Raw genomic sequence first — 25,587 nt, 5'->3', positions numbered from 1 at the left:
TGGCTTTCTGCAGTTGTCTTTCAATAACCCTCATGTTGCACGACTGGCAAAAAATGCTAAAGTCATCAACATAGAGGGCACTGTTTACAGTTGGAGGAAGTTGTTCTGTGATGGAATTTATTTTGATGGCAAAAAGCGTGACACTTAATACTGATCCTTGTGGTACTCCCTCCTCTTGGCTAAAGGAGCGAGAGAGTGAGGATCCCACACGAACTTGGAACGATCGATTGGCTAAAAAGTTTTGAATAAAAAAGGGCAGGTGCCCTCTTAGGCCTAGGCTATGTAAATCTTTTAAAATGCCAAATCTCCAAGTTGTGTCATACGCTTTCTCCATGTCAAAGAACACCGACACCAAGTGTTCGCGTTTTAGGAAAGCATCCCGGATGGATGCTTCCAATCTAATAAGATGGTCCAAAGTGGACCGGTTCCTTCGGAAGCCGCACTGGATGCTGGAGAGAAGGTCATTTGATTCTAAATACCATATTAAACGAGAATTGACCATTCTCTCCAGGATTTTGCACAGACAGCTAGTCAGAGCAATAGGACGATAATTGGTGGTGACTTTTGGATCCTTTCCTGGCTTAGGAAAGGCAAGAACGATTGCCTTTCGCCAGGAATCTGGAAACTGCCCTTCAATAAAGATTCTGTTATACAGAAGGAGCAGACAATCCATAGATTTTGGTGAAAGATGTTTAATCATTTCATAATGGATGCCATCTGGTCCAACAGCACTTGCTTTGGAAAGAGTGAGGGCTCTTTTCAGTTCCTCTATAGTGAATGCCCCGTTGTAGGGTTAGAGGCCCTTGGTCTTAAAATTAAGTGCTTGCTTTTCCAGTTTATGTTTAAGGACCAGGAACTCTGGGGAATACGAAGATGTTGCAGAGATGTTAGAGAATGTTTCCCCAAGAGAATTAGCTATTGCAGTTGGATCTGCAATAGCGCATCCATTATAATCTAGGATTGAAGAAGGGTGGGTGAGATGTATATTTTCCCTTCATTTTCCGGATTTTATCCCAGACTACCTTAGAGTTGGTAGTCTGGTTAATAGATGATGTAAAACGGATCCACGATTCCTTTTGACTCTGACGGCGGATATATCGTGCTTTGGCTCGTGCACGTTTAAAGGCTATAAGGTTGGTCGTGGTAGGATATCGGCGGAATATCCCCCACGCTTTATTTTGAGCCTTTTTTGCTGCTGTGCATTGTGAATTCCACCAAGGTTTAGGAAATGGTGGAAACCGGGCAGATGTTTTTGGAACAGCATTCGCAGCTGCTTGGACAATATTTTCTGTGATGTACTTAACTGCATCATTGATAGGCTCTTGACTGACTGTGCTAAGATCAAAATTTGCCTGATGTTGGAAGGCGGGCCAGTCAGCCTGATAAATCTTCCACCGTGGTAACCTAAAAGGAAGACATGGCCTCCCACTGTGTAACAAGGTTATCACGGGGAAGTGATCGCTTCCGTATGGATTCTCCTCCACTTCCCAAGTGAGTGAAGGGAGTAGAGAAGGGGAGCAGATACAGAGATCAATGGCAGAAAAAGTACGGGTAGGCATGTGGAAGAAGGTGTTTTTTTCAGTATTTAGAAGGGAAAGGTCATTGTCATTGAGCATACGCTCAATGACTCGTCCCCTTCCGTTGATGTTAACACTACCCCACAGGGTGTTATGTCCATTAAAATCCCCGAGAAGTAAGAAAGGGGGAGGCAGCTGCGTTAGAAGATCATCAAGGTCTGCCTGGGAGATGTCAGTTCCAGGCAGCAAATAAATGGAGCACAGAGTTAATAAAAATCCCACTGAAAGGCGAATTGCGACAGCCTCTATGCTGGTTGTAATTAGCAAGGGCTGCACTGGGGTCTGGTTACCCACAAGGATAGCCACTCCCCCATGTACAGAGCCATCCGCAATTCTATCCTTTCGAAAAACTGCGACGTTGTGCATGGTGGGATCATCATTTGCCTTTAGATATGTCTCCTGCAAGCAAAAGCAAACTGGCTCGTGCTTTTGCAGGAGGGCCTTGATGTCATCAATATTTCGCCGGAATCCACGACAATTCCATTGTAGGAATTTAGCCATTATTTTGGCTTGGTGGGTCCATCAGACGGCTTCCAAGGTGCTGAGGGCTTACTTTTATCAGTCTTGGATTTATCTTTTTTGGGGAAGAATGGACGCTGTCCCGTGTCCATTTCTTCCTCCGCAAAGAGTTCCAAGACTGATTCTTCCGGTACCTCCTTCTGCTCGACATCCATCTTTTCTTGGGTACTAGGGGGGACTTCCCCTTTCTTATTCTTTTCTTTCATAACTACCTTTGTAATTTGTGGAGCATTAGGAGGTACCGATATAGGAGTGGCAGCTGATTGGTCCTTTTGTGCAGGTTTTTGAGAACTTAATAGATACCGTGCGATGGGAGTGAAAGACTCCTTTGGAGGAATGGTCATGTCCGTCTGAGTTCCGACGGAACATCTCCCTGCTACCTTCTGGGCGTAGGTAGGTTTGTTGATATTCAGGGGTTTGACCGATTTCCTTGCCTCCTGATATGATATGTTAAGCTCTGCCTTCAGCCGTTGAATCTCTTTTTCTTCTTTCCACCTCTGGCATGCTCGTGAGTAGGCCGGGTGTTCGCCTTCACAGTTAATACAGGTGGGTTTTGCGGCTGAACATGCTGTTGTTTCGTAGTCCTTTGCACCGCATCGAGCGCATGCAAGGACTCCACGGCAGGCCATTTGAGAATGTCCATACTTCTGGCATTTAAAACACCGTAAAGGGTTCGGAACGTATGGACGCACTGAACAATTGATGTATCCAGCTTTGATCTCATCAGGAGGTTTAGGAGTGTTAAAAGTCAGGATAACGCTCCTGGTTTTAACAATTTTTCCATCCCTTCGCGCAGTAATTCTCTTGACGGCAGTAACTCCTTGTGGTTTCAGTTCTAAGCAGATTTCCTCCTCGGTGACGTCGAGAAGGTCCCATTCCGAAATGACACCTCTCGATGAATTGAGTATTCTATGTGGTGTCACTGTTATGGGTATTCCTCGGATTGATGTTGCACGGAGTAGCTGCTCAGACTGCCTGTCAGTTTTGGATTCAATTAAGAGGTCTCCAGAACGGAGCCTCTTAACCGATTTGGGTGACCCTGCTAACCCATCTAACCCTTTCTGTATGAAGAAGGGCGACATTTTACCAATTGGTTTTTCTCCTGTGGAGTGTATAATTAGGAACCTTGGAACAGGCCCTGATGGTACTTCAGTTCTCTGCCTTTTTTTTAGCAATAATGCTATCTGGATCGTTGTCTACGTTTTCAGATAGGGACCGGGTTGGGGCCCCTGAAGGAGTAAGTTTCTCAGGATTCATATAGTTTTTTAAATTGTTCAGTGCCCGGGCTCCCCACCCACCACGGAGCCCAAAGGGACGCCCACTACCCAGCATGCAATAAATGCGCTCGGGAGTGGAATGCCAGGGCTACCCAGACACTATACCCGCACCGCCGCCAGCCTGAATCCTGTCCATCGGACCATGAGGGTAGGGGCGTGGCATTGACACGGTTGACCCTCGCAGGCGAGCCTACTAGCCGATTGATCCTAGCCGGGCCTTCCAGGACCACCCATCTTGTCGGAGCAGGGGCCAAAGTGGTGTATTGAAGCTGGGCCCCTCAACCACCAGGATCCCCCTTTCCAAATTTCCACAGGTCGCAGCGCACGGCAAACACGCCGGATTCCATTGATGTAAGCCTGGAACCTGGGCTGTGGGCGTTGGATCCCAGTGATGCTAGTCTGGAAGTCCAGCAGCGTCACTGGGAGGTCCCCTCACCACGTACAGGTGCCCACGTCGAGGGGACGAAGCTACCAATGATTGTCAAAAGCTTACTACCCGAGAAAGACTTTTAAACAGGCAATTCAAGCAACATCTGGAGAGAATGCAATTTTATTGATAGAATTCTGGAAAAAGTATAGCACTAAAGATGCCACTGAAAACATCCACAAGTCATGGCTCGAACTTACATCAAGCAATATGATAATCGTGCGGAAGCAACTTATTCCTCACTGTGTAAATGAATTTAAAGGCTTTCCAAAAGAAATGGAAGGTGTAGTTGAAGAAATAACTCACATCGATCCTTGATTTTAATGAGTTAGACAACCAAAATGTTCAAGAATTAATCGAATTCCATTCCAAAGAACTGGGCAATAGTGATCTTCTAAATTTAGATACCCAATGAGTGTACGAAGCTGCCAGTGATTGTTAAGGTGATGCAACACCTACCAACAAGAAAGAGGTCACTCGAAAGGAGTTTGATTAGATTTTTTGCACTACTGAAGTTTTTAAGCAGCAATGCTTAGATAATGACCCTGATGTAGAATGCAGCAGTCAAACTTGTCAAAAAGTGGAAACTTTAATTCCTTATCGACAGATGTACGATAAGAGGAAGAAGGAGAATACACATTAAACCACACTTACTAAATTTTTAAAAATTTTTATTGTGCTTTGTACTTATTTGTTGAACAAAAAAAAAAAAAAAAAAAATTACAGTACCGTATATTTTCGAGAATAAATAAAAAGTCACAGAACCAATTACATTATTTTCCATAGGTTATTAAGTTTGAGTAATGCACTTTTGATTAGTGCATATGTAAAATTATTCTTTATGTTTTTATATACAGTGAAACCTTGTATGTTTTTCAGGGGACTGAAAAAAAAAAACCCACCATCATAATTTGGTACTAATAAGAATTCTGATGAGAGTTAAAAAATATGCATTTATTTAACTAACTTTTTAAAAAACATATCAAGTTAGCTCATTATTTTTCTGGCCAAATTTGTAAATAATTGTGTCCATTTTTGGCAACTGATCAATGACGCCCTCATCAACATCAAAACAGCAAATTATTTTTGCACAGTATCCATGACTTCTATGGCTTTGGAGAGCATCAGAAATGGTGCAATCTCTGCTTGGTGCTTCTCCATTTCTTTTAGCAGCAACAAGTGGGAAAAAATGATGCTGTTGTCACAACCCAACATAATCATCGAAACTAATGTCGTTCCCAATCATTTGCTGCCATTCATAAAACGGACAATGTCATCCATGACTTAGTGTTTGAGTGATAAGTGCAAGGAAAGGTACACATATTCTTAAAACATCAAGGATGTCTTGCATTCCCTATCTCCAATGGCACAAGTACCACTTTCATACAGCATAACAGGGCTGCAAACTTTTCTCTGCTCAATTTATCCCCACTACACTTCTGACTTTTGGACTGCAGAAAAATAGAAAATAGAAAAGATATAAAAATAGACCTGTTCTGATCTGCACTGAGTTACACTTTCACTTTTCTTTTCTATTATTACTAACTGTAGATAAAACAGATTGTATAAAGCATTACTGTAGATTTATATAACAATCATCTCTGTAATCTTTGTTAGGGTTGTTGCTTAATTTGAGCATAGAGAATTATTTACAATGAACTTTATGAATTAAAGTAACGAGTACTTATTTGTTTTACATATCCAGAAGAATCCTTTTGTAATTAGTTAATTGCATGGTTTATAAAGTATAAAAAGTATAAAAAGTTTAAAAAGTATAAAACTTGCCTGAATAATATTTGTATAACTTATACATGCATATACCTATTTACATACATTGCACGTTGTTCAGTCACATGTTGTAAAACAGTTAAAGTGCACATTTCATGTTAATAAATACTTTATCCCTTTGTCCATTCTTTTGATGGCACTGCAATCATGAACATGGAGGACATAGCAACTGGAAGGTGGGAACTTAAAAAGAAAATGCATACTGAGAGCTTGTGAGTGAAATATTTTGTCTTTAGTAAAATACAGGTATATGGATTTTAAATGTCTAACTGCCACTCTCATATGCTTAGAAAGGATGATTATTTTAGAGCAAGGATGATTATTTTAAAAAAGTTAGACATCATTCAAAAAATAAGCCAGAGAGACTGGCTTCCCCCCCTCTAATTTTGTTATTCCTCTATATTCTATTGAAGAAGAGATTCCAAGCTACTGAAGAACATCTTGTTTTGAAAAATCACTCTGAGAATACTAGGAGTGTTTTTCTCTACCAGTGATAGCTTTACGTACACACGAAAAATGAAAGAGAGGTCTTTGATTTTATGCTTTTACTATGTATTTACTTGAAGAATCCCATTTGTTTAAAAACAATAGAGCAAGTGGTGGGCCTGATAGAAAATTATAATAAAAAAGGAGGAAAGGTCTAGTCTGAACCCACTAATGAAACATTCATTTTTTGTACCAACAAAAGAACCCAACAAAATTGTTAACTTTATATACTGCACAAAGTGATGTTTTCTGAGAACTTTCATCTGTTAATTAGATTTAACTTTAGTTATGAGCAGTGGCCATCCTTAGAGATAAGTAAGAGAGATTAAAGTATACTTAGCTGATGTTTGTTAATTATGTTTTCTTATCAGATCATCCACTAAACATATATATTTAAAGAGAGAAAAAAAAAATGTGGTCTCAATTCTTTTGATTATGCTCCAGAAAATGAGAAATACTGTAATTATTACTCTTAATATAGTAATGAGGGCGCAATCTTCAAATCTTTCTATCCAGCATTTGACACCTTAAAGTCATCTAGCCCCATCTTTTGGTCTAAACTGGCTGGCTCTGACCAAACCACACTTCTGTCTGCTGGTATGTTCAATGAACATACCAGCAGACAGAAGATTTTAATTTTTTTGGCATTACCACTTTATCTTACTTGCTCCTTCTCCATTATGAAAACTGCACAGCTAAATAGGGACAACCAATTCTCCATGCACTTAGCACAGATTAAAATGAAATCCCATACCCAGAAGAAATTTAAGCATCATAAATGCTCACAAGAAAAATACCCACACAGAAAATTGTTCACATGGAGAAATGCTCACATAGCAAAATGCGTACACGGAAGAGTGCTCACATTATTTTTAGTGTACAAAAAACACTTTTTGGTTTTTTATAACAAAAAACTAATTCTAACGAAACAGGCCTACGCGCTCTGGATTCATTGAGGAATTTTATTGTGGCTTAAACACAGAGCGTACAGATAAAGCAGAAATATATGAGCTTTCGGCTATATGGTAGCCTTCATCAGAATTAAAATACATGAATGGCAGTTGGAATGAAGATGTGCACTGCCAGGTGCGTGAGACGCGAGGTTTAATTGTTTGTTGACGTCTGTGGCTGTGACGCATGATGACGTGGCCAGCGCTTGTCCAATGACAGAACTACTGACTCTGTGATCGGGTTGACTTGGCAACCACTGTTCCTGTTTAAGGATTTATCCGAAGATTTTATATTTAATGATTCCAACCAGGTACGCTTTAGGTAATGGTGGGATCTGTCTACCACCACGACATCGCGGTGTGGGTCGATGTCGTGGTGGGTTGTCCAGACATGTTCGGCGATAGCTGAGTGTTCTATATCCGCTAAACGGATCGCTCTTTTGTGCTCCGAGAGACGTTTCTCGAGTCGACGTCCAGTCTCTCCGAAGTAGCAGCTAGTGCAGTCACGGCAAGAGATGCGGTAGACTAAACTAAAGAGCGGTTTAGTCTACCGCATCTCTTGCCGTGACTGCACTAGCTGCTACTTCGGAGAGACTGGACGTCGACTCGAGAAACGTCTCTCGGAGCACAAAAGAGCGATCCGTTTAGCGGATATAGAACACTCAGCTATCGCCGAACATGTCTGGACAACCCACCACGACATCGACCCACACCGCGATGTCGTGGTGGTAGACAGATCCCACCATTACCTAAAGCGTACCTGGTTGGAATCATTAAATATAAAATCTTCGGATAAATCCTTAAACAGGAACAGTGGTTGCCAAGTCAACCCGATCACAGAGTCAGTAGTTCTGTCATTGGACAAGCGCTGGCCACGTCATCATGCGTCACAGCCACAGACGTCAACAAACAATTAAACCTCGCGTCTCACGCACCTGGCAGTGCACATCTTCATTCCAACTGCCATTCATGTATTTTAATTCTGATGAAGGCTACCATATAGCCGAAAGCTCATATATTTCTGCTTTATCTGTACGCTCTGTGTTTAAGCCACAATAAAATTCCTCAAAAACTAATTCTGATATATTTCAGTGACTTATTTATTGTCAAGGATTTGACAATAAATAAATTTTGTCTTTTACCTGCTCATATTCCTGCACAAAAGTGGCAACCAAGTCATGCAATGCATCATATCTTCTCTTTTTCATCTCTAGACAGACTTGCCTGTGCATTAGCCAGTGTCAATCTGTGGCAAGCCAGGTCCCTCTTCAGTTCCACATGCTGCGATGACTGCAGTGGAATAAGGAATTAAGTGCATTGTGAAATCCCTCATAGCAGTTTGTAGTTTTGGGTGACCGTTCAAGAGCTGCTTCATGATGATTCCATTTTCTTATTGGAAACTGGGGATCTCTACCTGCTACACCCTCAGTTTTCATTCAGTTATGAAGACAAAATATGGCAACGTAGCACAACAACCAACCGAACATTGTCATGATTCCTGTCCTCAAAAGGCAGAAGCCAAAGTTGACAGAAGCAAAATGAGGCAATGCATGAGAGTAGTTAGTTCTACTCCTCGCAATGTGATAGGGAATGTGTTGTCAGAGTTGAGTAATAATGTATTGGCCCATATGCACAAACAATCACCCTTGCGAGAAATCTCAATCACAGAAAAGACAGCCATTTGCCTAATCCAACAACAATAAATTTTGACATTCCTGAGAAGTACCATCAACTGATACTTCATGATTCAGGTGTGGATGAACCAGACAGAACTCTGGTTTTAGGTGATAAGGAGATGGCACCTTTGATAAAGTTATGGAGATGGCACCTTTGATAAAGTTCCAAACATGTTTTACCAACTGTATACGTGGCATGGCAAGGTGGGTAAACTCATCCGCCTATATCTGCCATGTATTTACATTTTGTTACAGAAAAAGAACTTGGATACTTATAATAGAATGTTTGAAATCATGAAGCTGTTGGTTCCAAATCTGGTGCTTCAAAAGGTTTTAGTGGATTTTGAGAAGCCTTGCATGAATGCAGTGAGGATTGCCTTTCCACACGCTGAGGTCAAAGGGTGCTATTTCTGTCTGTGTCAGAGTGTCATCAGGAAACTCAGCAATGTTGGCTCGAAGACTTAATTTGAAATTGATATAAAATAAAACTCAAGCTGAAGTCTCTTGCTGCACTAGCCTTTGTCCCAGTCCAAGATGTGAGGAGCGTCTTTGAAGAGTGTGCCTCATTATAACTATCTTCATTTCCAGATGAAGATAGTTATAATGAAGTGCTCACGTACTTCTTTTCCACATACACTGACGGTGCAGCAGGTAGAGATCCCCAATTTCCAATAAGAATATGGAATCATCATGATGCAGCTCTTGAAAGGTCACCAAAAACAACAAACTGCTGTGAGGGATTTCCCAATGCACTTAATTCCCTATTCCATTACAGTCATCTCAGCATGCGGTTTTTGTTTGATGGCCTGAAGAGGGACCTGGCTTGCCACAGATTGACACTGACTAATGCACAGCCAGTGTCAGTCTAGCGGATGAAAAAGAGAAGGTATGATGCACTGCATGACTTGGTTGCCACTTTTGTGCAGGAATATGAGCAGGTAGAAGACAAACTGAAATACTTGCAGAGATTGGCTAACTTACATTACAGTAATGAAAATTCTATTCAAATCCTTGACAAATAAATACATCACTGAAATATGTCTGAATTAGTTGTTTGTTTGTTTGTTGATAAAAAACCAAAAAGTGTTGACTGTTCACTATGTAAGAGAGAGAAAAGAAAATTTATTTTTATAAATAAAATAAAAGGCTTTAGTTGCAATAAAACCAGAGAATTTTATTTCCTGTAATTTCCCTTACAAACATTTACATCCAAATATTCTACTTTGTATTAAAATCAAAAGTTATATTAAAATACATCGTATAGAAGTAGAAATAAAATATATAAATGCAACATTTTGAAATATGAAATAATTTGCTTTTTGAAATATAAAATAATTTGTTTTTTGTAAACTAAAAATAATGTGAGCATTCTTCCGTGTGAGCAATTTTCCATGTGGGCATTTTTCATGTGCGCATTTATCTGGTCACCACATAAAATAATAAAATTTACAAGTATAATTATAAAAATTTTTAAACAAATATGTTTATCTAAAGCTGAATATATGAGATTTTTTTATTATAGTAGATATTATTTACACATTATCAGTAATACTGACAAATTACAAGCATTAATTTACTTTGTAAATAATCAGTAACAGAAGGTGGGGAAAAAATTGCATACCATGCGGTCCACTACTACGAGGTGAGAGAATTGCAGAATCTGATTTCTGAGTTATTCTACTGGTTGTCTGAGACTTATCTTCTTCTGAAGACTGTGCCAAGCCTATGTATGATGAAGGAATAACTGACATGGCATTACGAGGTTGTAAACTAAGCAATAACGAAACCTGTCCTTGATGAGCATGATAGGCAACATTTGTACGGCCTGTAATGATTGGAACACCTTCCAAACGAGGCAGATGAACTGTTAGTATCACTCCAACATTAGTACCTACCCAAAGAAGGCCTCTGCTTGCCAAAAGGCAAGTTACGGTGATTGTCCTGGGTGACTGGTCCTTCTGTTTTGCTGTAAAGAATAATTTTGTTATTTTATAAAATATATACATTGTATATATATATTTAAGAATAAATTTAAAATTACATATCTAAGAATATTAAACTGAAGTGTTCATTGTGTGGTATGTTGATCTAGAGGAAATGTGAAAAATATTAATGATCCTAACAAAACAATAATTTACATAATCAATATGATAAAGATTATATCCACAAAATACAATTTATAAAATAATTGTTATCAGCAGTGATGTTTAAATTCTAAAGTTATGAATTTTTTAAATTTTATTTTTAGTAAATAATGAGCAATTATTACACATTTAAAACCTGGGAAAAGTGCATAATGGATTCAAAACACCAACCCTGAAAATAAAGTAAAATGAAACACCTTTCTAAATTTTATATATAAAGTTTTGAAGTTCTGAAGACTTGGCACAGTCTTCAGAAGAAGATAAATGCAGTGTCCCTATATACCCACTGCTTGGAAGGTATATAAGGACACTGCATCCATGTAGACAATGATTCAATGTCAGTATGGATAAACATCATGAGTTAACAGACTTCGAAAGAGGGATGATAGTGGGTGCCCGTTGCACGAGTTGCTCTATTGCAGAGGTGGGACAGAAATTGCACTATTCCCATTCGGCAGTATCAAGGGTGTATCAGGAATATCTCATCATGGACAGCGCTATAGGCGGAGAACGGTGGTGGATGAATGTGGCTACCAATGTCTATCTCACATTGTTTCAGCTAACTGGAGAGTGACAGTGGCACAAATCACCACCGATTTCAATGAGGGAGGTGCCAGAAATGTCTCCACAAAGACCATTAGGCGATCATTAGCCGGAATAGGTTATGGGAGCCGCCAACCCACCACAATCCCATTGCTAACACCACGACATAGGATTATACACCTCAACTGGGCGAAAGAACATCGGCACTGGACCTTGGATGATTGGCGACAGGTCACATGGTCCAATTCCCTTTTCCAGTTATTTCGAGTGGATAGGAGGGTGCGTAACTGGCAGAAACTGTATGAAGCTATGCACCAGTCATGTCAACAAGAAACTGTTCCGGCAGATGGCCAGTTGGTAATGGTCTGGAGCATGTTCAACTGGCACACATTGGGGCCTCTGGTACATCTAGACGCATCTCTGAATGTCCAGGCTATGTGTCTATCCTTGCAGACCATCTGCATCCCTTCATGGTGATCATGCACCTGCAGGGCAATGGACTCTTCCAGCAGGTCAATGCACCTTCCCATAGATGACTAGAACATGGTTCAAATTTAATCACCATGGAATGGCTGAACTTTCTCAACAAGACAATGCCCATGTCACAAGGCCTGCAGTGTGCAAGTTCGAGGATCATGCCCAAACATTTCATGGCGAAAATCAGCCTATCACCCATGAACAACAAGACATCTGTACAGACAATCACCTATATATAAATAACTTCCATGAGCCACCATTCTCTAAGGAGGAGCTTAAAGAGGCCTTGCATGATGCATGATAAGTGCCCTGGGGCAGACTTGGTAGAGGCTGAGATTTTAAAGAAAGTTGCCGGCATCTGCCAGAATTACTTTTACTCGTTAACAATAAGGGTCTATAAGGTGCACCATGGAAAAATACAAACTTCCACTTGATCCTCAAGGGCTGGAACAAACCTCCACAACTGCCTAAATCCTATTGTCCCATTGTCTCTGTCTTTGGAAAACTTTTTGAGCAGCTTCTTTTACCTTATTTGTTAGCTCACTATACTTAAAAGAACCTTGACTCATCTAAGCAATATGATTGCAAGGCTGCCTACAGTACAACTGATGCCATCAGCCACCTACACTGTTTCCATGACTGAAGAAAAATACCTCTTGGCAATCTCTATAGACTTCTGTGGGGCTTTTGACCACGTCTGGGCCATGTATAATCAGATGTCTCCATCAACCCTAGTTTTCTGCTAACCTCTTCTCTGCATCTACCTTCATGAAAAAAGGATTTCTGTCATACCATCTTTCAACAAGTCACTAGAACTGTCACCAGAGGCTGTCCCAGGGCTCTGTACTTGGACCATTTTTGTGGTCCACAGCGTGCTTGATGAATTTGTTGCTATGGATTTGGGCCAGGCTGACTACATAGCATTTGTAGATAATCTCATACTGACTGTCCCGCCCAACACTAGGGCACTTCTCAAAGGTAGAGCTAATGCTGTTGTCTTGCTCCTGTATTCTTGGACTGTGCGGAACAAACTCAATTTCTACTGAAAAGACAAAAATTATTCTCCACAAAGGCAATCTTGACCCTAGGAGACCCCAACCATCAAAGTTGGGACAGCTTCAATAAGACTTTGTCCCAGAGCTCAAATGGACTGCAAACTTACTTTCCATGCTCATTTTAACCATCTCAGCAATAAAATCAGGAAATACACTGCACTAATCAAAAACATTACACGCACTGATTGAGATCTCAAAGGGAAAACATCATAGTGCTTTATAAAACTGTTTTGTTACACATAATTTGTTATGGTGCTGGGGATTGGTGCCACTGAGGCACCTTGACATTAAATTCCAACAAGCTGCAGAGAATCTAAAGAACCATGTTACTCACAATCTCCAGGGTGTGCTGCACTGTGAGTGCTCAGGTCCTCCATATCTTAGTTGGCACTTTTCCCTTTTACCATCTTGGGATACAATTTGATAATACAATCTAATAATATCAAGAGGAAATGACGAATATCAGCAACAACTTTTAAGAGTTATGGCAGTCATGCTGGGATAACACCACTAAACATTTTATTCCACACAGCAATCACAAGTTCTATTCACTGTATTCGTTGGACCTCCACATTGCTGAACTTCTGACAGAGCACAGATCTCTCATATTCAAGTTCACAAGACTGGGAACATGTATTGTATCATTGCAATAACTATGATGACTTCAGAGCTAACCTGATTTTGACTGTGCATGTTCTCCCCCATGGGACAGAATATGAATTCACACTGAACCAAGATCTCTATAATGCCTTATCCCAATTCACAAAGCATGTCTTCACTTTCACCAACGTCTAGCTTCATAGAACATGAATGATCCTCAGACAATGACCCCTCTTTATCAGGATATACTTGAATGATTTTGACAAAACACACTGAATTTCAACTAACCTTAGACTGTGACCAAACACCGGACTGATATTGTCCTGCAACGGGATTGCACCTGCAGTGTGTCTGCTAGTGCTTTTGGGCATGGGAAGCCCATTGACTACTTATAGAGCAAACTGTTTCCTATGTACTTTTGTTTATTTCTATGATTCCCATCTCCCCTACTGACCCCTTTTATCTTTCCTTGGCTTCACCCATCTCTATGGTGGCTGTCTCCCCTATAGCTGCCATCCTATTTCCCTAGCTTTACTCTCCTTTCATACTATCTCCCCTGTACTCACTTTCAAACATTTTTTTTGGACCTGACATAGAAAGCTCAGACGACTGTGTCAGGTCCAGCCAGAGTACTTAGCCCCTTCTACTACCTAGCCTACCTCTAAGTGGTGGTGGTGGTGATGGGCAACATATGGTGTCCCAGCAGGGGCCTCATAGCTAAATAGCCAGAAGAACAACAAAACCTACATCAGTGACACAACCTTCACTTTACACAGATTCTTCACAAAGTTCTGAACACTTCACAGAGCAGCAACAAACACTGAGTTGGGGGAGACTTACAGTGCTGCTTGACACCAAACGCTATGTCACTATGCTAAAAGAGTTGTGAGAACCACCAATGCCACTAGATCCTATGCACTATATTTAATTTTTGAATTATATTTAATTTTTGCTGATAATGAGTTCTTAGTTGTTTTATGTGTTCTAAAAAGGACTTTACATTATTTCCATTATCAATACTAATACCATTACCTTTTTATAGTCTAGTAGTATTCCTAAAAACTGTGCTGGTATGAACTAGCTGTGAAGTCAAAGTTCTGTATTTGGGTGAAAGATTTATTGGTTACAAAATGTGGATACTTTTTTTTTTTTTTTTTTTAGGGCAAAGTTGAAACCCATTGACTTCTGCCAATGACCTGACAATAGTTATTGCCCTGTGCCACTGTATCTCAATAGTACACATTTTTTGTACAATGTGAAATACTGAAATCATCTACAAATAATGTAGTATCAACTGTTTGGAAATTGTTCGGCAGTGTCGTTAACTGCAGTTAAGAAGAGAAGCATCAAGGACAGAAAGCTGGGACAAACACTCTCTTCCTTCCTGTGAGAAGACTTTGGACAATAAGGTTTTGAAGTGCACTCTGAACATGCATTGAGAAGTTCTGAATGAGGATCAGGAAGATGTCTGTGAAGTCGTGACAGCATAATTTGTGCCATACTTCCAAGTGAAATCATAATTTTTTGCTGTTGAAGCAAATCTTTACATTTGGATTTAAGGAATTAAGTTCTTTTTGAATGGAATTCTCTATTCTTACTAATATATCATTCTATTTTTCCTGAGGAATCGTGTGGTAAGAAGGAGGTTGTAACCTCCTGGTACTGTATCAATTGATGGTTTACAGCCTTTCTGAGCATTTTGCATAGGCAACTGGCAGGGTGATAGCCTCGCAGTGAGCAGGGTTCGTTGAATTTTAATTCAGTTTAAGGAGATCAGACTAATGCCAATGCTTGGGGAACATTTCTTCTAAAAAAACAGATGAATGAACAGCCTGTGAAGCAGATGTAATGATTCAGTACTTAGTTCTCATGTCATCAAACAGTTAAATGTTATTTGGGCCTATGGCACTGAGTCGACATTGAGAGAGCTCTACCAGCTAATGACTAGTAAAGGGTATATTATATTGTTTGTCACCTTTTGAAGAGGAATTTAACTTGTCTTTCTGAATTTGTTTTGTAGCTCTGGAAGTCTGTTATACAAGACTTTGTTGCTGATGTTTCAACAAAAATGAAAATTTGTGATGAATTGGCAATATGCTGTCTCCTCCCCATTCCATGATAAGCAGAGAGAATTCTGGTATTTACCATTCATTTGTCTGGTTGTCTTCCAAATTTTGTGTAACAGGGTTGCTTGATTTTTGGTTGAGGTGAAGTAGACCCAGGTGGCCTTTTATTGCAGCATCTGGCATACTCTTGCATGGGCACAATTATAACTTTAGTTAAGCACCAAATTCTCCATTAGACTTTTGATGTACTGGACCTTTCTGAGGTGACTTCAGTATGCTTTCTCAGATGCATAAAAGATTTTATCTGTGTCGTAGAGAATTGTTTCATCAGCTGATGACTACAGGGTTCTGTGGGTCAAGGGAGCAGCTACCTTTCATAGGGTTTCCAGTCTGCTTTCTCAATGAGCCACTGTGGATTTTCGCCAGGTTGAATAAGGGATTTGTTGAGTAATCCACTTCGTATTGGAAAACACTCACTCCCTTGCTATTAGTATTAGTAACAGGAAAATGATGCAGAGAAGCAAACTTATGTAGCAACAGCAAAAAAAAAAAAAAAAAAAAAAAAAATACACAAAACGCACAGTTGGGTCGCCATATTCACAAAGGTAACGTGTCAACACTTCCCATCAATACATGAATTGGAAAAAAAATAGGAAGCTAGCAGGTTAGCTTTATCTTTGGCTAATGTGGCAAGAGAACCATCTAGTTTTCACAGAGGTGAGAACACAGATGGGCAAAAATTGCAGCCAATAGCTTTGGCAAGAGATGAGAATGCTAAGCTACCATTTGGACAAGAAGCAAGTTTTCTAATCTCAGCCTGTTGGAAATCTAGTTTGGACTGAATAATAATTTTTATTATTATGCAATGTCGCTTATAAAAACATAGTACTGGAAACATTTTATAAAAAAATTCAGAAAAATTATACGATTTCAGAGAATATAGGCTTAGTGTTTTGTATTAAAAATATTATGTTGAAAGGAGTTCTCGATAAAAAAAATATTATGTCGAAAGGGGTTCTCGATAAAAAAATATTATGTTGAAAGGCGTTCACCTGTCAAAGAAGGTTGGGTTGGGAACCGCTGAGATAGACTAATGGTACCAATTGACTTTACCACAGATGTCAAGTTGACCAATATGGTTGATTTCTTCCCTTTTACTACTAACATTAGCAAAGAAGTTCTTATTACTCTTAGTTAAGGACTTCCTGCAATCAGCATACTAACCCCCTCCTCCCTCAGTAATTTAACTTATTACAGATTAATTTATATTTACTCTAAGATTCAGGGTCTGTTATCATTTCCATGCATCTTTCCTCTCTGCCACAAAAGTCATCAGTTCTTTTGTCATTCCTTTTTGGTTTATACCCTGAAATATCTTTTTTATAAAAAAGATATTTCAAGGTATAAAAAAGAACAATTATGAATAACCTACTTAAAAATTTCTGATTTATATTTGTTAAAGTTACTATCCGGTCCCACTGAAAAGAACTAAAATGTCTAAGATCATTGTAATCCTCCTTGTGATAACTAAGCCCCCCCCCCTTTTTATAGTAGTTACTTCTTTACCTTCCACTTTAAAATAGAATATAGAGTTACTGAATAGGTAGCAAAAAATAAACTGTGGTACTTATTCTAGAAGGAAAGAATGTGGATAACAACCTCCTTCTAGAACAAGGAGGTTGTTACCATGTAAAAATTGCACAATTAAGTTTCTTCCTTATCTCTGTGATTATTATCTCGTAGTGTAGGGTGGCCAGTGAAATTTTTCAGAATGCAGAAAGCTATAACTTGATGGAATGTATAAGAAGCAGACTGTAATATGAATGTCACTTGCTATTCATCTTTTTTCATCATATAGCTTGGTTTTCCATCCCTCTCCCCTTATCTAAATATAAATTCACAATTTTATGGCATACGTTGAATCACCTAATTTAAATTATAAAAAAAATTACAATTATTTACATCAGGACTACCCTCCATACTAATGCTGTTACAAATTCAAATTATACTATTAGCACATTACTAGATACCATACATTAATTTTAAATCTTTTTCATTCATTGGTATGAAGGTTTGAAATTCCATGTTATATAGAACAGATTATTGCTATAGTCATCTGAAGATTTTAGAAATTCTTTCAATCTATATTGATACTGATGTCTATATTATCGCTCATTTTTTCCTACTCACTTTTCACTTTTACAACTGTTATTGTTATTTGTTTTTTTTTTTAGGAGCATTAGCAACTAAGGCCACATTGCTCCGGGGATATGCGGGGATGCGGAAAGTTCGGAGAACTTTCAGCATCCTCCATATTTGGTGATCACGGGCTCGAACCCCAGTCTAATCAAGAAGCATGTGCTACGCAATGCTGCTCCTGCCCACCTGGCTACGGAGGCACCCCTTTTACAACTGGTGATCTATACAGTAACCATCACAACTATTTACCAACTGCCTTCATTTTTTTCTTCATTCATTTTTAATTTATTTTCATTTATTTTAAAATTATGCCTATGAGCACAGCCAACAGAAATGTACAGTACATGGAAATTGCATTTTAACTTACCCTGTACATATGTATAAAGATATATAAACATAAATAACTACTTACTAGAAAGCAACCGATTAACATTGGAAGCAACATTAATTTCTTGCAAGTGACGGAATGTCTCTGTATGATACAAACAGATAGTGGCAGAATTACGTAGTGATATCCACAGTCCCATTCCTGAATGTGCCAGAAGAAATGCATGCCCATCATTTTCATGCTGAACTATATAATTTCTCTGTAGGAAAAAAAAAAAAAAAAAAAGGAGAGAGAAGCAGATGTTCAGAAATTGAGGTTTTATAATTGTGGCATATGTCAAGTTATCAATCACTGAAGCAATATTTAATATCATATAAACTACATTTAAATGAACTCATTGTTTAGTGCTAGTTATAGGTGCACTCATGACATGTGTTGCCACCCTCTAAGGAAATAGCAATTAAAATTGAACAGTCATCAAAGTGGTCTATCACATTAAGAATAAATTACAATTATGTTTTGTTAAGATTGAAATCAGTATACAGCGTGTAGTTTTTTTTTTTTTTTTTTTCTGTGTGTACTAAAATCACAGAAACTGATACTAAGTAACCCTGCAGCAGTGGTGTAGCAAAAGAGAGAGCGGCACTCCAGTCCGCCCCAGATGCCAGTCAAAAAGGGGCAATATCACTTGAAAATACGAGAAGTATTAACTTTAACAAAATAATTTCAACTTTTTTTTTTTAAAAAAATTTATCTTTCTCCACTTAAATTTACAGCTGTTAGTTGAAATTTCTATTTGACACAATTCAATTAACGACAAGATACTTTGATTTTTATATTAACCGACTGGAACTGTAATACTTGCATTTAAACTTTTGGTATGTTATTAAGGCACATAAAACTGAGGATCTAAACATATTCAGCCTTTTGGTTTAACCACATTTGGTGAGCTGATTTATATGAAATGTACAGGCGAGCCTTAGTATTTCCCGAAAACTCGATTTTTCATTTTAATTTCTACTTAATTAACATTTTACAGATATTTTCTGTTTTTAATTTATTTTAAAATTATGCCTATGAGCACAGCCAACAGAAATGTACAGTACATGAAAATTGCATTTTAACTTACCCTGTACATATGTGTATAGATATACAAAATAAATAACTACAGTGGATTCCGGTTATTTGGGCCACCGGTTAATTGGGGCAGCCGTTTATTTGGGGCAAATCTTAAAAAACAGAAACCAATCGAGAATATAGCCAGGGTTTTTACTTCGCTTAATTGGGACAGCATGCTGTTTAATCGGGGCAGGAAGACCGCAGCACTGGAGATTACCCTACGATTGTCTCCGACGGTACCATGTGGTTCGGTCGAAATTCTGGAGGTCACAACCATAAAACAATAAAAACAATTAGCAGTCACCTGTTTATTGGGTTTTTCTTTTAGTGAAATCTATCATAAACGGACAGTAAACTATCTTACTGAATTTGGGATAATACCGACAGCTGGAATTCTGTGGGTTATTATGGTGAAATGTGTTTACACTTCCATGAAATCTTCAATCATATAAAAAAATTTATTTTCAGATCTTCTCTTCATTCCTATTTTTAAAGCTTTGTAACTCGTTACTCGGTTCTCACTTGCGCGTATTGTGTTACTTGCAATTTGTGTGTGCTGTGTTCTTTGTTATTGATTGCTTATCTTTTTACTGTTTTAAATTTTAACCCCCCCCCCCCCCACAAATGTCAGTGACCAGAAATGTCAACTAGTTCGGTATGTACATATTACAGTACGTATTAATTATTCCAATTTCCATGTATCATTTAATTTTTTAATTGGCAAGGTAATAAAGGGTAAATTTGTGCTTAATATATCTTTGCTTTTATAGCCTGTGGATAATATTCCTCCTATTTTCGCTAATTAGAATCGCTGTGTAATAGAATTAAAATTCAATTCACAAAAACGTGATCACAATGACCAGCGCTTACTGCACATCGTATAGTGAACGGTACTTTACTATGCTGAGTTCGTCGTAACGTGATTTGATTGTACAATGAACCAATTGTAAAAAAAGGGGGGGGGGTATATTGTATTTTTAACTATTTACATGAAACTTCGGATAATTGGGGCAGCCGCTTAATCGGGCCAAAATGCACTAGTTCCGATATGTCCCAAATAACCGGAATGGACTGTACTTACTAGAAAGCAACCGACTAGGTCCTTACGTATAAGTACAAAATGAAACAAAATCGAACAACCGGATTTCAACAGAGAAAAGCAAAGAAAGCAAGAAAAGAAGTTATTCAAGCAACGTCTGGATCATCGTTGAAGAATGTTACACCTTCAACTAGTGCAATAGATATTTAGCATCATAAATCAGAAGAGCAAGTACAAGAGTCATCTTCTCAAGAGGATCTAACAGAGAAAGTTATTCATTCTCTAGTGGAGAAGAATCTAGAACATGCTTATTCATCCACCAGAGGAGAAGAATCTAGTGAAAATACACAAGGAGAGAAGAGATTCCGAAAAGGAAGAGGAAATAAACATATTTTTAAAGTATTCCGACATTGCTTTTTGGCCTATCCAGGTGCCAGATAACTTGAGAATTCATTTTATTAAGAAAGGCAGTGAATAATTTCAAAATAAGGACTAATCTCTTGACACTGTTGAAAGGGCAGGAGAAAAAATTAAAGGGAAATGTTGACAGCTAACAACTTCCTGGTTTTACAAGACATTGCCAAATGGTGAAAAAAATTTTTAAGAATGTGGATGGTTTATTCACTATAATCAGGAATTTTATTTTGCTTTTGCTGCAAACTATTTTCATTGGATAATAAATAAATCAAAACATTCAACTTTATCATGGGATTTAAAACTTGGTGGAGATTAAACCCAAAGGTTTCTGACCATGAAAATAGTGAACAGCATCTCTCGTGCTTGGAGTCTTAAGAGGAAAAGACTAAGTACAGGGTTGAAGTTTCAACAAACTATTGATGACATTTATCAGACAATACTGAATAGAGAAAGAAAGAAATGGAAAGATGTTTCACATCAGCTTTTAGATGCAATCTTATTTCTTGTGTTAGACTCTTCCTTTTTGTGGGCATGATGAATCAATATTTTCTACAAATAAAGGAAATTTTAGAGAAATGGTAGAGTTGCTATCAAATTATGACAGTTTTGAAAGAACATATTTTAAGAATTGAATGTTCATCTGATAGGAAAGAACCTTTATATTTATAGCCAGAGATTCAAAATGAGTTTATTAACATTTCAGGAAATTATGTGAGAGAAAAAATAGTAGATGATAATACAAAACAAGCTAAATATTTTGGAATTCTATTTCACAGTACACTAGATGTATACGACACTGATGAAACATGTGAAGTAATTAGATATGTTCACATTGTAGGTGACAAAGGTTGAAGTACCACTGCTGAAATCACAAAAGAAATTTTGAATACTTTAGAAAAGGATGGACTGGATATAAATCTGTACCGTGGTCAAGGCTACAACAATGCAGCAACCATGGTGGGGTCCAATCTAAAATCAAGGAAAGAAATAATCTCAAAGCATTGTTTATGTCCTGTGCAAACCACTCGTTAAATTTATGTGGAGTGCATTCATTTGCAAGCGTTTCATCATGCATAACCTTCTTTGGAACACCTTTATTCTTTCTTTTCAGTCTCTCCACCCCATTGGGAAATAATGAAAAAACATACAGGAATGACAGTGAAAAGACTTGCCCAGACAAGGTGGAGTGCACATTATGAATCAGTAAAAATGGTCAAAATGAATTTTGAAAAAATAACTTCTGCTCTACAAACATTGTACGAACCTTAAAAGAGAATATATATACCAAAGGGATCGCTGAAATTTTATTATCATCAATATGTGATTTTTCTTTTCTAAGTTATCTTTCTTTTTGGCACGAAATTCTACAAGCAGTAAACCTTACATACAAACCTTATTTACAAACGGTCCAAATAAGCATGGAAAAATGTGTTGTAAGTTAGAGACCTTAAAATTATTTATTAATGAAGAAAGAAATAAAACTGTAGAAAGGGGTCTTCAATTCACAAATAAAACTTGAGGAAATGAGGATTTATAGGAAGAATAAGGATATAAAAACAAATTCCAGGAGAAATTATAAAGGATGCTGGACTGTCACTACAAGAAGAATTAAAAAGAGCGATATACGAATGCTTGGATAGATTTCACGGAGAATTGGAGGTTCGTTCGAAAGCAATGGACAAAATTCTTTCAATGTTTGCCATTATTAACTGTTTTATTTGGTTGTTGCAAAGAAAGAACAGTAAGCAATGCATATTTCAAAGCTGACCGAAATTTTCGATGAATTTCGTCATGAAAAAACTGTATTAGAAATTGGCCAAATAAGACATCACTTACAAGCTGCAAAAATAACTGTTGAGAAAGAAAACCAGTGGGCAGCTTTGCAGTTTGCAGAGTTTATTATAAAGTGGGATTTTTCGGAATCTCTACCAAATTACAACTAATTAAAAATTACTTCTGCCCATCAATGGGTCAGACTAGATTATCAAATCTAGCCATATTATCTACTGAAAATGAATATGCTAGTAAAATAAATTTTGATGAGGTTATCAATAAATCTCTTTCAGGGCTATGCAAATGCAGGGTGCATCGGATGCGATACACCAAGGCCCTGATTTAAGGGGGCCCCAATTGCGGAAGCCATCAAAATCTCAACATAAATAAACGAGGCCCCTTAACCCCTTTTGCATTAGGGCCCCAAAGTATCTTTGATGGTCCCTGATCTGTTATTGATTTTCACATTTTGTATCTTTTTTTCCCTCTTGTTATTATATTAAATACAAAGTAAATACGCTATACTTTATTCACTGAATTTTCAATTTCCTTAGTTTCTGTGATTTCTTAAAATCAATTAAGTTTTAAAACATTTTAGACAGAACTGTCTGTGAGGGCCGTTGAGGCTGTCACAGATCAGGTATGCAAGCTGGGCTGGCTACCTGGGAGTCTAAAATGCTGATGGTACTGATATGATGATGATACTTAAGTTAAGGTGGACATAATTTCAGCGAAGTCTAATCAATCTTAATAACCAAATCCTCTGCTTGCACCTTCATGATGGTGGGATTGTTAATATCCCTGAGTATAACTCCCATGTGCAAGTCCTGAAATAAGGCACCTAGCCTACTGGTGGTGTACATCCACACCACGCGGAGGAATGGTGCTCCTTTATGTTACCAGTCAATAATGAAAAAACATACAGGAATGACAGTGAAAAGACTTGCCCAGACAAGGTGGAGTGCACATTATGAATCAGTAAAAATGGTCAAAATGAATTTTGAAAAAATAACTTCTGCTCTACAAACATTGTACGAACCTTAAAAGAGAAATATATATACCAGAGGGATCGCTGAAATTTTATTATCATCAATATGTGATTTTTCTTTTATTGCACCAGTTGATAAGATGACTCTTATCAACTGGTGCAATACCACCACTTTGTTTATTGAAGGTCTGAAGTGAAGAAAACTATGTTTAGTCTCTGCAGAAAAACACAAGCAATCCCCCCCCCATCTCTTCCATCATGCAGTACGTTGATGTCTTTTGACGTTATGATAGACACCATGGTGAGATCCAATCCTCTTTACATTTCGAGGTTACAGCTCTAAAACGGTGCTATCAGTTAGTGTTTAATTCTGCTCCATCTACTCTGCCAAATAGTGACGAGGGAATCCGAATCACTATCTAAACAAGAGAGTTTAGATAGTTTGCAAACAGGAGAGACTGCTTTTACAGGGATGGGATACACTTAAATAGAAAGGGAGCAAGAATATTTGCTGATGCTATAGAGGCAGTGTTAGGTGGGTGGGAAAACTGCTAGTTTGGGGTGGGGGAATTCAGAGACTAAACGATTAACGGTAGCCACTTGCAGAGGCGAAAGTGATTCTTGCACTGCTCTTCCATTGTAATGAGCAGCAGCCTAGAGAGCAATTTGCTGCGGACTTCAAGAGCTGCTGGGAGTTATCATGGAACAAGTAAATACATGAGCTGTGTTAGGGTAACTAAGAGTGAGAGCAAGTGCATGTATACTAATGCTGGACGTATAGTAAATAAAACTGATCAATTTCAAGTGCTGATCAAGACATCAAAAGCCGATATTGTTGGGATATCAGAGACATGGTGTCACACAGATATAAGCAGTGCAGAATTGGAATTTGGGGAGTACAATATGTACAGAAAGGACAGACAGGGTGGGAAGAGAGGAGGGGTTATGCTCTTAGTTAAGAAACACAAAATCTAAGGAAGTGCATCCAGTTGACATGGGTGGACAGTGCAATGTTGAGTCTGTTTGGTATGACAAACACTGGGAAAGGGAAAACGAGAGTAGGAGTATGTTATAGGCCTAATGACTCTGATGAGTACAATGAACAGTTGTGCAGAGAAATAGAATGGGCCAGTAAATAAGAATGTCTTGTAATGGGGAATTTTAAATGGATGTCAGATATTGACCGGAACTTGTGGACTGGTCACTCGCACACCAGCGAGGCTTTTTTTTGGATTTATTGCATGACTATTTTCTAAAGCAGCTGCTCGAGGGGCAACCAGAGGGAGTAATATCATTGATCTGATTATCAGCAGTGATTATTCATGCTTTAAGAATTTGGAGAAAAAGGAACCACTAGGTGACAGTGATCATAGTGTACTGATGTGGGATTTACTTAAAGATGTAACTACCATCAAGGGTAAAGGGATGGGTATTTGTTTTTGTAAAGGTGGCTACAGTGGTCTCAGACAGTTTTTAAATTCTATACAGTGGGATTAACTGATGACGTTACCAATGGTGAATTCTAAATGGGAAGCTTTCAGGGACTTAATCTTGGAGGCTACTAGGCTTTTCATTCCAACTAAGAAATACTGTTCAAAGGTTTAGGCCTAAATGGATGTCAGATGAATTAATGAGGCTCGTGGCAGAGAAGAAGAATGCATGGGATGCATATAAATTATCAGGCGACACGAAAGCCTACAGCAAAGTCTGTAATCAAGTCACAAAGGAGGTTAAGGCAGGCGAAGGCAGATTACAAGAAATCTTTGGCAAAGGATGCAAAGAAAAACAGCAAAGAGTTCATTACTTATGTAAACTCTACAAGGAAGAGGATGAATCAGATTGATCAACTTAACATAGATGGTTCGACTATTGATGATCCTGCTCAAGGAGCTGATAAACTGAATGAGTATTTTGTATCTACAATCACACATGAGTTATTCAAGGAGGGGAACGCCAGAAGTTTATCAAACTCTAACAGGAAGATAAGTGATTTTGTAATAACTGATAGCAAAGTTGAGAAGAAATTGTTGAAGTTAAACATACAAAAGGCACCTGGGTTAGATGAATCTATCCAGTTATAATGAAGGTGGCAGCAAGAGAAGTAAACAAACCCTTACCCATAATTATGAGAGCATCCTT

The 25,587-nt window shown here is 38.3% G+C and overlaps 1 protein-coding gene across 6 annotated transcripts in view; it reads right to left on the bottom strand.

Moving 5' to 3' along the window:
• LOC150088181 (rho guanine nucleotide exchange factor 10-like protein) overlaps positions 1–25,587 on the bottom strand; it is a 465,691-nt gene that overhangs the window by 30,236 nt on the left and 409,868 nt on the right. For all 6 annotated transcript variants that reach the window (XM_090369366.1, XM_090369362.1, XM_090369365.1 and 3 more), the window contains 2 exons: positions 18,197–18,371; positions 10,322–10,666 (listed from right to left, as the gene is read on the bottom strand). In XM_090369366.1, the coding sequence (XP_090225492.1) occupies positions 10,322–10,666; positions 18,197–18,371 (520 nt within the window). The remainder of the gene's footprint in view (positions 1–10,321; positions 10,667–18,196; positions 18,372–25,587) is intronic.

The sequence above is a fragment of the Mastigoproctus giganteus genome, chromosome 3, assembly GCF_048544385.1.
Source record: "Mastigoproctus giganteus isolate SK-2022 chromosome 3, ASM4854438v1, whole genome shotgun sequence".
Classification (NCBI taxonomy): Eukaryota; Metazoa; Arthropoda; class Arachnida; order Uropygi; family Thelyphonidae; genus Mastigoproctus; species Mastigoproctus giganteus.
The sequence above is the reverse complement of the archived record's forward strand: the minus strand, read 5'-3'. Positions and strand labels throughout refer to the sequence as shown.